General features: G+C 43.4%; 2 protein-coding genes across 2 annotated transcripts in view; one reads left to right on the top strand and one right to left on the bottom strand.

Moving 5' to 3' along the window:
- Window positions 1-200: 200 nt before the first annotated feature.
- On the top strand, window positions 201-3,933 carry LOC108677331 (protein arginine N-methyltransferase 1). Its single transcript, XM_018165549.2, has 6 exons — window positions 201-275; window positions 724-865; window positions 1,064-1,263; window positions 1,924-2,133; window positions 2,588-2,907; window positions 3,300-3,933. The coding sequence occupies exons 1-5, from the start codon at window positions 201-203 to the stop codon at window positions 2,879-2,881; spliced, it is 921 nt and encodes a 306-aa protein (XP_018021038.2). The 3' UTR covers window positions 2,882-2,907; window positions 3,300-3,933.
- A 2,830-nt stretch (window positions 3,934-6,763) lies between these two features.
- Window positions 6,764-13,954, bottom strand: part of LOC108677330 (endochitinase A) — a 9,764-nt gene continuing 2,573 nt past the window's right edge. Inside the window, exons 2-5 of the mRNA XM_018165548.1 lie at window positions 10,033-10,234; window positions 9,743-9,872; window positions 7,438-9,102; window positions 6,764-6,982 (exon numbers count right to left, since the gene is read on the bottom strand). Coding sequence (XP_018021037.1) covers window positions 6,764-6,982; window positions 7,438-9,102; window positions 9,743-9,872; window positions 10,033-10,234 — 2,216 coding nt within the window. The remainder of the gene's footprint in view (window positions 6,983-7,437; window positions 9,103-9,742; window positions 9,873-10,032; window positions 10,235-13,954) is intronic.

Raw genomic sequence — 13,954 nt, 5'->3', positions numbered from 1 at the left:
TGCTTGGTACAAGTCCTCTCTGCTATTAAGCTGCTACCCCTATTGAGAAATAATATTACCTAAACAGCTATTTTGATAGCTCTCTGACGTTGATTTTTTGCGAAATTAATTAATATATGCCTGTCATTGTGCTTTGTACAAGTCCACTCTGCTATCAAGCTGCTAATTCAGCTGGTGATTTTAATGCACTTGTGCAGGAGATGTTGAAGGACGAGGTGCGCACGCTCACATATCGCAATGCTATGTTCCACAACAGACACCTCTTCAAAGACAAGGTGAAGTGCCTGGCTGGTGTAATAATAATAATAAGTTTTTAGTTGAGAAGTACTAGCACTGCTGTTGTTACGATTGCCTGGAAATGTTAGTTCCTCCGAGATCATTCATTGATAGCTTATCAGTTTGTGAAGGTATACAATGCTGCCACAGCATGCCTTTCAGTTTATAAAGATGTTGCTGAAGTGACATTAGTTTGCTGAGGTTATGTTAGAATGTCAACACGAGTTTAAGATAATGCTTATATAAAGAATTGGATCAAAACATAATATATTCATCTTTCAAAATGGCAGTTATTCCCAAAAGCTATTTAACTGAAATTTATCAGAAATTTTGAATATGTTGCTTGCAACCAAGGCTGTTCATGCGCTGGTAGCATTGGATGGAAGGTCTATTTACACATCACAACATACAGCTTGCACCACTAAAATGCAACACAACCCCGTGCAGGTGGTGCTGGATGTGGGCTGTGGCACTGGTATTCTCTCAATGTTTGCTGCCAGGGCCGGCGCCTCAAAAGTCTATGGCATTGAGATGTCAAATATTGTTGAGCACGCAAAGAAAATTGTTGCTAACAATAATTTGGACAAAGGTTGGTATCTTTAAATTATTCCTCACAGGTTTGACTTAGTGCTGCAATATTTTGTAAATTATTTTTTTTTTCAAGTGTTTTGAGTCCAATTTTGGCTCATTTGGCCGAGTATTGATGCAACTGCATGTGTGCCAACGTTCGTATGCCAAATGAATGTGAATGCATTGCAAATTGTTGATAGCAGAAATTTTCATGTAGTGGTGGAGATCATCCAGGGTAAGGTGGAGGAAGTGAGCCTGCCTGTAGAGAAGGTGGACATCATCATCAGCGAGTGGATGGGGTACTGCCTGTTCTACGAGAGCATGCTGGACACGGTCCTGTTTGCCAGAGACAAGTGGCTCGCCCCCAACGGTATCCTCTTCCCTGACCGTGCCACGCTCTTCGTATCTGCCATTGAGGTGAGATGCGTGCAGCTTCGGGTTTGCATGGGATGCATACAGCAGCGTGCTGTGTCACCAGTATTATTACGTGTTGCATTTGTTAATCGAAAGTGAAGGGTTCAAGGCCAGTTGCATGCTCTCTACAGACCGCACTGAGCTCTTTACATCTGCTGTTGGTGGCACTGCTTTTTTTCACGCCTAATCAAGTTTTAATCTTGGAGTTGGTATTGCTGAGTTGTATTACACGGATCTAAAGAACCACAATTTCTTTTCATCTGCAACCGTCAGAACAAGATTTATTTAACGTTTGCTACTTAATACTCGGTTCTATATTGTTCTTTCTTGTTAGTGCCCTTACCAAAATCAAAGAATTGACAAAATAATTCACAAGGGATTAAAGGACATATAATTAAGGGATCAAAGGACATATAATTGAGGATTTATTTATTACATGGAACAGATGTGTTCTTATACTTATTTTTCAGTGATCGAAAGCATCAATGGTTATTATTGAACTGTTTCTCAATTCGTTGGATCGGAGAAATCGGGAATGTTCTGCAGCTAAAAATCATTCAAAATGCTACAATCTCACGTCATGACCGTAGGTAGATGGACGATAATATCAGCTTGTATGACAGTATTTACGTCATTACCTCATATTGTTCAATCTCTCGCCAGGACCGCCAATACAAGGACGACAAGATCAACTGGTGGGAGAACGTGTACGGCTTCGACATGTCCTGCATCAGAACGGTGGCTATGACCGAGCCCCTCGTGGACGTGGTCGAGGCCAAGCAGGTGGTCACTAATTCGTGCCTCGTTAAGGAGGTTGACCTCTACACCGTCAAGAAAGAGGACCTCGCCTTCAAGTCCCCCTTCCATCTGCAGGTACCAAGTCAATTCCCTTCCTGTGCATGTATACAACACATTTCAAAGATGATAAATGTATGTTGGAATCTGAACGAATTTTGTAAGGTTTACAGCATTTTTCTAGTGCTGTTTGAAACCTACTCCTCGCTGCGTTCTTAGCTCTATTACCAGACATCAAATAAACATTGAACGTTGAAGTACATTGATAGGATACCAAACCTGGACGGAGTTCGACTCTTAGCAGGCTTTCTATCTTGAGCAATTACATGAATAAAATCAAATTTCTTGTCACAATTTTCTCAGCTTTGACGCTTTCTTTTTAGTCAAATATTCTGTCTCTTTTTAGTTATATTGCTACAGAAGTAAAATATTTGAACTATGCGAAACTAGCCATCGTTTTTAATCCCGTTTTTTTACCACTAGTGTTACTATTAAAAAATGAACAAACACCGACCGTTACTATGTCACACAGGTCCGCCGGAACGATTACGTTCACGCCCTCATCACGTACTTCAACATCGAGTTCACAAAGTGCCACAAGCGCACAGGCTTCTCTACAGCCCCTGAGGCTCGCTACACTCACTGGAAACAGACGGTCTTCTACCTGGACGACTACATCACCGCCAAGAACGGCGAGGAGATCACGGGCACCTTCACCATGAAGCCCAACGAGCGCAATAACAGGGACCTCGACTTCCACGTCAGCGTAGAGTTCGAGGGCGAGCTTTCTTCTTGTAAAGAAAGTCACAGCTATAAGATGCGCTAACGTCCTATTCTTAGTGCTTATTTCAGGTGGGTCGCAAGTAACGTTTATTCCTACTAGTTTTATTCATCAAGATGTAATAATCTGTTACTTTGAATACTTCTGATGTTAAAAATGAGGTTGTGATTCCCAGGTTTGCGATAAGTATTTTACCAAAACGTATTGCGCTTTAATGCGTAATTTAATTCCGTTAGCCAAACTACCACCGAGTAGTCCAATAAGAATGAACTTGATTCAGAGCAATTTGCTCAAAGAAATGTACAGTTCACAAGTTGAGCTATACACTGCCGAAAAGCTGTTGTCCTCGATATATATTCACTTGCCCCCCAATTTATTTCATTGTATTACGTTAAAATATTCTAATGAGAAACAGACATTTTGTTGACGTTATGGCTGATGTTAATTTACATAATTATTGCAGGTTACCGCCTTTAGTGTCCGGTTTCGGTCTTTCATCGTCGGCTAGAGAAGATTCATCGTCGGCTAGAGAAGATTTCCGTTGAGTACGACTGTCATATCTCTGCGACTGTCGTATGCGATGGTCTGTTCTTCACGCAACGGCTTTGAACTAAATTACTCGTGCATCACATGTCAAGTTTAATACATTTTCTGTATTTTGAAAATTCAACTAATTCAGCAGTATTCAGTTATCCACACACCAAGAAATACCCGTTATACAACCACCAGAAATGCACTGGTTAACTGGAATCTCGTACACTTTACTTCTCAATGCTTCCTTGGGCCAGATACAGAAAAACTCGCGGAAGCTGTGCAATGGTGGCAGGTCTGGGTTAACCGCCTGTGATTGGCATGACCGTTTGACGGGACGACGCTTGACTGGCGAAGTTAGCATCAAATTCCGCCAGTATTTGTGCCCAATATTTAGGATAGGACATGAACTTCTGTAGGTAAAGTGCGTATACGTAACGTAATGAATCATGACGCTAATAATGCAAAGGATTGGTCACTGTATATCTGAGCGCACACCATAGGCGGGTAGTACGCTTCGCCTCGATAGGAAAGACACGTGCGCGGCTTAATAAACTTTTTTTATATAGCTTGTTTCTTTGGCCTTTCCAGTTTTTAAGGTATAACAGGCATTACATTGTTAACAGCATTCATCTTGCATTGCTTGCTGACCGGAATTCCTGTTTCTATGTCACTCGTTACTGCCCCCTAACCAGATGGTCAGGAGCGTTAGTGCGTTACTAGTATGCGGTATCCTATCTCGTTAACATTGCTCAATACTTTATGTGGGTTACGTTTGACGCTCGATGAACTATGTTTTTTGTGACTAACGCTACTTCCCTGCAATTTGACGTATTGCTTAATTGTGCTTAATATTGAATCCTAATGAATTGTCAGGGGGAATGAAACGCCGTTATAGTATAAAATTTTAAAGAAGTTCCTTGAAGATCTCAAGTCAAATGAAATTATAAAATTAAAAGAAATAAATGCCCAGCGATGTATCATGTTGGTGTCAGAGGTCACTTCGACGTGACTGAAGAGTCCTGTTGAAACGACCTTAAAATGTGACCTACACGTTCAATCAATAAACATGACTGTTAGACTTCATCATAAGAGATTCATCACGAAACGCGCGGATTTCAATATCTCGCACCCGTGAACTCAAAGCCCGAGTTGGACCCTCAAAGCCACGCACGTCTCGGTAATATAACCTGTTCATAAGTTTAATTTCGCCCTACCGAGGTTATTCCTTACTGCGAAACTATTCAGCAGGCACCGTGAAACAAAACATTTGCCACACTAGGTATCTGGATTAGAGTAATTTTAGCTCAAACAAAAAGAATGATGAAAAAATATGGTAGATCGCAAGCTTATCGTTCGATGTTTACGATTATTTACATTCAGATCAGCCGGCAACACTTTAACTAAGCTAATTAGGTATAACGCGCTCAAAGTGAAAGTTTGTAGTGTATACAAAGACGATTAGGTGGTGAAACAAACATCCTGTAAGTGGTGGAGGTGGTGAAACAAACATCCTGTAAGTGGTGGAGGTGGTGAATCCAATATCCTGTAGTTCGTGGATGTGGTGAAACTCACGTTTTAGCTGGTGAAACCAACATCCTGCAGATAGGAAAGCTGGTAAAACACAGAAACATTGGCACTTGAGTGGTGTTGGGTCCTACAGAAGGTAGAAGTGGTGAAACGACAACTGAAATATTGTCTTTATGTGAAATTTGCGACGTCTTTATCCGCAGCCACGCTGATGCCCCGCCCTCATCGTGCACCATTGCACCGTCATCCCAAGGCAGGTTTCCATGGTACCGGTGCCCGGACGTATTGTTTGACGCATCTGCTCTCATTTGAACTGAAGCATTTGAACTAAGGGCAGGGTGGCCCAGTGGTTAAAGTTCAGAGTACCGGGATTGGAGCAGAGAGGTGCGGGTTCGATCCCAGCTCTGTGCGCCAGTTTCTGGCCAGAATCGGCGAGGAGGCCGGGCGGTTAAGCACAGCAGAATTTGAATCAGTGCGAGTTGTGAGTTCGAGACCGCAACAAGCTGTGGATGTTCTGCGATGTTAAGAATTGGCGACAGGCCTACGGTCTAATAAACGCTGAAACCGCTATATAATGTTGTCACTTGTTACTTGCCCAGGGTAGTGAGGTCATAGGCGGAAGATCCAGGAAGAGTCTTAACTCTGGTAGCAATGCGGTTGTTAAATGGAGGTATCCTGCAAAGTCTCTTCCTTCTTTTCCACACTTCTATTTAACTTCACTTATTGTTGTTTGTCTGTCTGCTACAAATCTTATAATCGATATTTAACATACTTCTATCTGCCTAATCGATCTGAAATTTACACACTTGCGTTAAGTCGGAGACAATGCATGAATTAATGGACAGAATCACCAAATAAGTGCTCAATCAGTGGTAATCAATCAATTCTTTTTTCATATGAAAAAAATTATTTGCATGAAATCTTATACTTCACAAGCAGATGCAGAAAATTTTCATCAGATAGTAGCTTATTAAAGCTGTGTGCTGATATTCAAAATCTATAAATTGTGCTTTTTAAATGGTCAAAAGAAGCAAATCCGCTGATTACACTGGGCTGTGATCTGTATTCTAAAGTTAATTCCCGGCAGTTGAGACTTCGGGCAATTGAGTCAATATATGGTCTAGCGTGCCTATGGCTAAATGGCATTAGGGTGGGTAAACATATATGAATGGCATTAGGGTGGTAAACATATAATGAATGGCATTAGGGTGGGTAAACATATAATGAATGGCATTAGGGTGGTAAACATATAATGAATGGCATTAGGGTGGGTAAACATATATGAATGGCATTAGGGTGGGTAAACATATATGAATGGCATTAGGGTGGTAAACATATATGAATGGCATTAGGGTGGTAAACATATATGAATGGCATTAGGGTGGTAAACATTAATGAATGGCAGTAGGGTGGGTAAACATATAATGAATGGCATTAGGGTGGTAAACATATATGAATGGCATTAGGGTGGGTAAACATATAATGAATGGCATTAGGGTGGGTAAACATATAATGAATGGCATTAGGGTGGGTAAACATATAATGAATGGCATTAGGGTGGGTAAACATATATGAATGGCATTAAAGTGGGTAAATGTATGTCACCCCTTGTCATTCTATTGATTCATTGTACACGTGGTAACATCGGAGACACCGGCCTCTTTAGAAGTGTGCTCTTATAAAGTACTTTTGAAACCCATATAATTTATTGTAAATATGTCACAATCAGGAAAAATTGTGTTGCAAGAGCGAGAGAACAACACTTGGAGCAACACGTCAAAGAAACTTCAACAGAACCCTTGAGAACTCGCGCTGTTTGACCCACTTCTCTATGACCCAGTTCTGTTTGACCCACTTCTCTACGACCTAGTTCTGTTTGACCCACTTCTCTACGACCCAGTACTGTTTGACCCACTTTTTTAAGACCCAGTACTGTTTGACCCACTTCTTCTCCTTGGGGTTGTCGAAGTACTCGACGCGGTCCTTCTTGCGCCTGACGCGGGCGCTGTTGCGGGGGTTGAAGTCCTTCAGGTACTTGAGCTGCTCCTCGGGCACCAACCCCTTCAGGAGGTGTGCTGCTAGGCCCTGCACATCATGCCATCACATTAGTGCGTCATGCCATCACATTACCGCGTCATGCCATCACATTACCGCGTCATGCCATCACATTACCGCGTCATGCCATTTCACACAAGATATTGGTTCTGACACACACCAGATCAAGGCACTGGCACACACCAGATCAAGGCACTGACACACACCAGATCAAGGCACTGGAACACACCAGATCAAGGCACTGGCACACACCAGATCAAGGCACTGGCACACACACCAGATCAAGGCACTGGCACACACACCAGATCAAGGCACTGACACACACCAGATCAAGGCACTGCCACACACCAGATCAAGGCACTGGCACACACCAGATCAAGGCACTGACACACACACCAGATCAAGGCACTGGCATACACCAGATCAAGGCACTGACACACAACTGCCATGCGGTTGGCAACAACGCACAGACCGCAACTACTCACAGCGGTCGTGGGGCGGCGGCTTTCTTCTGTTACGCTGCTGTTGTTGTTGGAGGCCGTGGCATAGCCGTTCGAGGATGTGGAGTCATCGTGGGAGCTCGATGGGGAAGGAGAGTGAGCGCGCGAAGGCTCCGCCGATGACTCATTCGATGATGATGAGGTTTTGGCTTCCTCCTGAGAAACACTCGCCCCGTAGAGGCCTTCCTTGATCCCCATCATGAGTCGGTCCACTTTGCTGGCGCGCTTGATGTTCTTTCCCCGCTTGGCGGAGCCTCGCGAGGATTTCGTGGCTCTAGAGGCATTACTGCTATCCTGAACTGCCGTGCTGCTGCTTTGAATCTCCATATTGCTGCTCTGAACTGCTGTACTGCTATCCTGAACTTCCGCATTGATGCCCTGTACTGCAGCGCTGCTGCTCTGAATAGCACCGTTGCTGACCTGAGTTGCTGTATTGCTTGCTTCTCCTGTCAAGCTCCTGCAATGAAGCTCGATGCTGTTATCCTCAATTGCTGGAATACTTCCCTGCACTGCCATGCCGTTGCTCTGGACTTCTATGCTACCGTCAGGTGCAGTTACGCTACTGCGTTGTACATCTGAGCTGCTCTGTACTGGCACGCCACTACTACTGTTACTAACTTCAGTCCAAGTGTCAGTAATTATAACACCACTGCCACCAACGGCATTTGTGTTGAAAACACCAGCTGCTTCGCTACCTCGAACTGTCGGCACACTGCCCAAAAAAGTAGCGCCACTACCACGGACAGCGGTACCCCTGCCTCGAAATGCGGTCGCACTGCCGCGAACTGCCGTGCCGCTGCCACGAACGGCAGTGCCACTGCCACGAACGGCCGTACCACTGCCACGGACGGCCGTGCCACTGCCACGAACGGCCGTACCACTGCCACGGACGGCCGTGCCACTGCCACGAACGGCCGTACCACTGCCACGAACGGCCGTGCCACTGCCACGAACGGCCGTGCCACTGCCACGAACAGCCGTGCCACTGCCACGAACGGCCGTGCCACTGCCACGAACGGCCGTGCCACTGCCACGAACGGCCGTGCCACTGCCACGCACCGACGTACCACTGCCACGAACGGCCGAGCCACTCCCACGAACGGCCGTGCCACTACCACGAATAGAAGAACCGTGTGGCACAGATGTTACAGGACCAGACGCATTTCCTCTCATTTTGGAGCCTCTTGTTGCCACATTTTTGCCTCTAGGGACGGAGACAGCAGGCGATGAACTAGCGGTCGCAACAGCGTTATTGGAAGGGATGCCTGGAGTGATGCTGCTACTGCTGCTGGAGAAGTCCTTAATGATGTTCTCGATGGTGTTCCTGATGCTCATCGATGATGCTGGCGTGCTGATTACTCCGTCAACTGAAGCAGCAGTAGGAGTAGACGTCGTTAATGCAGCTGCAGTGGCACTTGATCCTGATCCAACAGGGGAAGTAGTACTTGATCCTGACGGAGCAGAAGTAGATTCCTGTTCCATGGGCTCCTCCTCGTCATTGAGGTCAGTAAGAGGCAAGTTCTGCTGTGCTACTGCCTCAGGCAGCGTCACGTCCTTCCAGTCGACGCCGGTGTGCACCTCCAGGGACAAAGATCCCCGCTGCTGCTGTGTCAGCGAGCTCGCCGCGATGGGATGACCACGCAGCTTGCGCTGCACAAATGAGTTTTTTATCATTAGACAGAACATGCGTGTTAAGAACGAAATGGACTATTAAATATAATTTTCACATGCAGAATGCACTGTTTAAAAATGTTGAAATTACAAAGAACACCTGCTATGAAATAAAAACAGCAGCAATACATTTTGATACAATTTCAGCAACATTTAATGATTAAAAATTGCATCAACAGCCAAACGTGAAAAGAAGAAGAAAGTTTTTATCTGAATAGTTTACGCAAACAAACAGATCTCTCCATCAAAATCTGTGCTGCCATACTCAGTATTGAGGGTACAATGAACAGGAATATGCAGGATAGTCTGGTGAAAAAATCACGGAACGAAACAAAAGGCAGTAAACCTGACCTGATAAGAGAGGCAGGAGGCAGGTCATAAATAAACAGGAAGTAGGTCAGGGATAAATAAGAGGCAGGTGAGGGATAAATAAGAGGCAGGTCAGGGATAAACAAGAGGCAGGTCAGGGATAAACAAGAGGCAGGTCAGGGATAAACAAGAGGCAGGTCAGGGATAAATAAGAGGCAGGTCAGGGATAAACAAGAGGCAGGTCAGGGATAAACTAGAGGCAGGTCAGGGATAAACAAGAGGCAGGTCAGGGATACTATAGGCAAGTTACAATGATGTAAACTGGCAGGAAGCTGATGTAGTGATTGTAGAGCTGAGATGTCAGAGGCGTATACTCGATGATCTGCGCCACCCAGCAACATCGGCACATCGTCTTGGTGAAGAGCAACATCTGCAGGCAGCTGCATACAACAAGGCCTTTAGATTCTGTGTTTGCAGATGTACAAGTGAGCTACTAATCTTGACAAATCTCTTATTATACAAATTCAGTATTAAGGATTGATAGGCAATATTGACGTTTGAAACAGATGTTTGAATAAAATGTGTAAATTTGTAAGAGACCTGCCATCAGCTTTGGAGCAGTGCAGGGGCAGGGGAGCACGTTTGAATGACTGATACTGGTGCCGGCATGCTTCACATGCCACCACCCCATTGACCCGAGTCATGCCTCGAGTCAGGGAGTAGTAGCGTGTGTTGCGGCACACACCACACTGCACAGCAATGCGCTTCAGGTCAGCCTGGCCCTGCTGCCGGGAGGATGCTTCTGTGGCACATACAAAGAGTGGTGATAGCACTGATGATTAATGCTTGTATGCTTCTGTTAACAATTACTTTAGCTGGAATGTTTTAGTGCATTAAGGTAAACCATAATAGTGATAAATTTTATAAGTGAATTGAAATAAAGAACAGTGGGAAATGAGCTAATTACATCATATATAAGGTATTGAGCTTGATTCAGTGTGTTGCTGATAATAACACTGACACGATACCGTAGGTACTACATATATTTAGACTTCAGAAACTGTTTCTCTAGCACTGGACATTAGAAATCTATAATAAACAGAAAATTATTACAAATGTAGGTTTGCATTTTTCATTGTTGAGTCAATCAACTGGGCTGACTTCTATCATAGTTTTAGTTGCTTGAATTAAAATAATTTGGTCTGGGCAGAAGCAAGTAGTGAAGTGGTTCAAATCTCCCACGTTGATGGCAAACAATTTAATGATGCTTAAGAAGGAGAAAGCTCATTAGTACTTAGCTATATAACAACCATAATAAAGTGATATGTATGTAGGACTTGTTTGTCATAAATGTTATCTCTGCTGTATCCATAGCTTGGTATTGCATCTTCAATTAAAAGTATTATATTTTGGAAAAGTCGGAAATGCTAAATAGTTTGTAAAAATGCGAAAATTAATAATTCTATAATTATTGAGAATCAACAGATTGAGTATATAATAATTTTGCATAAATCTGATGCAAGCAAGACATCAGGAGATATATAGGATACATTGGTTGATCCTTGTTGAAAGCCCTAGGTCTGTTGAGGTTCTACAACTTCTCCGTACTTAGCATTTTCTTGGTCTTCCTCCATGAGACTCTTATTTCCATGCCTGGTTGGGTTCAGCTCGAACTCAAATGAGTACTGATGGTCTGCTAAACACACATCCAGCCTGTTTTGCAGGTGTTGCATGTTGGCACTTTGACTACAATCTCCATCAGGCAATTCCACACGTCTGTCACTCTCGAGCTGAAGTAGTGCTTCTTAATCTTCAGGCAGGAGGGTTGCTTCTTTATTTCTTACTTATGTCCTCTTGTTTGTTTTTTGCGCACTGAGTAAGGTATCTCTTGACATTGATTTTGTAGAACCCATGAGACATCTGGTAAACCTTGATCAAACCTCCTCACAGCTATCTGTACATCAGGCTAGGCAACTTGAGTGCTTTCAGTCTCTCTTCATATTATAGGTTTGCAACTTCTGTTACCAGCTTTGTGGCTCTGCAGTTAATATTCTCTAAGAGAACAACATCCTTGAAAAATGGCGACCAGACTAAGTTGCAGTATTCTAGCTGCAGCTGTACTAAACTCTTGTAAAAGTAGCTCAGTGATTCCTTGTCAATGAGATTGAATGATCTTTGCACAAGCCCAAGAATCTGGTTTGCCTTACTGACAACCTTTTGGCAGCACTCAGCGAACTTGAGGGAAAGATCCATGTCAATGCCAAGGTAGTTTTAGCATGTTGTCTCTTCCAACCACATTTTTGCATTGGCGTCCTCCATGTAATACAGATGCTTACTGTTGTTTTGGCTCAGATGCATGACTTTAAACTTCATAGCAATGCAATAATAGCTGCCACTGGTAAGACCACTGCCAGAGGGCATTCAGGTCTGAGTTCTGACTGAAGTTGACCATGTTCCTCTTTTGTGTTGTGGTGTGGCACTGAATTGAAGGTTTTGGCATACTGTAATCTAGAAAGATCACATTGACTGGGTTGCCCTCATTAAACTATTTTTCCATTCACCAAAGCAATCCAAGAACTGTGTAATGGTTGAGTGACCGTTGAAATGGCCATGCTGTTTAAATTGGCATCATTTCATCTTGAAAGATGTTGGTTGTGCCACGCCTGTAATTGCACAACTTGCTGTTGGCAGAGCTTTGAAAGGCTTGCCAGGCCAATTCTAGCATGACAGTCACAACTGCAGTCGGGGCAAATGAAGCCTGATGAGACAATGTTCTGTGTCTGTCTAGCTTTCTGCTGACAACGCTTGTCTTCAAGACTCTGACTGTATAACTCTTTGCCCTTCCAGACTCCCTCCTAAACTGCCCATTGCCAACCACATTAGTTGTCCACAAGCTGCTCCCAGGTTTGGAGGTCGATACTTGCTGTTCTGAGACTTGGCTTGCAGACATCTTTAAAACACAATGCCGGGTGGCTGGTTGGGCATGCACCCATTTCAAGTTCTCCATAGAGCAAGTCCTTGAGAATGAGATGATCCTGCATGTGATGCATGCAATTGAGCCACATGAGACGGTGCTGGCACAAGAGGAGATTCGTGCTCATTGAGCCAGCTTGTTCCAAAACAGAAATGTTGTGTGTACTGGTAACCTGTTAAAAATAGCCTCATGTGCTGGCAAAGGTTCCCTTGAACAACGCTTTCCATTACTCTGCACACAACTGATGTTAAGATTCCTGGGTGGTAGTGGGCTGGGTGAGTTTTCTTCACTACATTGGGCTGACTTGGCCATCTTTCCACTCTTTTGGCAAACAACTCTCTCAATGACAAGTTAAATAGTATAGGCCAGTGGTTCCCAACAGGCTGGTGCCCCCTTTGGCTTCATAGTGAATTTCTAGTGCCCCCTACAGACATATGCCTCTTTCCTGAAATTTAGTCTGCAGCAAGTTTAAAAGATAAAGGTTAAGCACAAATGTGTATTTCACAAATAGAACCCCATTTAGTGAACCAATGTTTTTCAGCTGTTTTAATGATTTCAAAATTTATGGCCGGACTTGTTGTAGGTGCAGGCCCTCATTATGGTGTTTATCGCTTGCTAGTAGTCCAAGTTTAGTTTATAAGGAAGTAATACTTTTTTTAAGCTTTAGCGTTCAATAGAGATATAATTAAATAGAAGAGTGAATCGTTTTAACTGGTGTTTTAATGCTGCTGGTTCATCCAATAAAGATTTCTGCTATTCCTTTAGGCTTCAGCTAGCCCTATCTCAGTCATTACTTATAAATTTCTTTGCATTTATTTTTTGTGTTTTCTGTACTATGCAATAACCCATGTTTTGTCTTTTTCTCCCTGGTGTTTTCACAGTTAGAGAACTTGCAATGTGTTGTTCTAATGACCAACTAGCATTCTAAAGCATTGCACAGTGGTTGACCTGGTGAGTTCCCCTGTCGCCACTTGTTTGAGTTAATGATGGTTGGGTTGAGACATGCGTTAGTTTGGCTGATGACCAACAAAGCTTTGTCTGAGATTAACCTAAGTCTGATGGATATATAATATATGCCTCTCACTCAATCAATTAATAGTTTTGATACTTAAATTGTTATGATAATGTTATTTAATCTTGTGCTGCATTTAAATGCTAGTCAATCAGTTAATGAGTACTATATTTGTCTATAATGATTGCGCAAATAATGTTTTTTTCCAATGTTCTTCAATTTACCCTTTTTTTAAAACAAGCTAATTTCTTGTGTTATTTCAGGGTTCTTGGTTTGGGCAAGACACTAAAGTCTGTCACTTATGCACCCCACTTTTTCTTTTCCTTAGTTTACATTTGTACGCTTCATTTCTTTTGTGTTTATATTTTCTTGTCAATCACGCTCCGTGTTTCATTTTTCTTCACCCCATGGCTAAACCAAACCAGAGATGAAATGTTGATTGGAGTCAGATATAGTTGAAACCTGTTGTTGTTGTTGTTGTTCGCCCTCCCCGTCCCGCGACAAGTGCAGGACGGGGCCTACACCCATTTCTGTGG

This window comes from Hyalella azteca, unplaced genomic scaffold (genome assembly GCF_000764305.2).
Source record: "Hyalella azteca isolate HAZT.00-mixed unplaced genomic scaffold, Hazt_2.0.2 contig10828, whole genome shotgun sequence".
Taxonomy (NCBI): Eukaryota; Metazoa; Arthropoda; class Malacostraca; order Amphipoda; family Hyalellidae; genus Hyalella; species Hyalella azteca.
The sequence above is the reverse complement of the archived record's forward strand: the minus strand, read 5'-3'. Positions and strand labels throughout refer to the sequence as shown.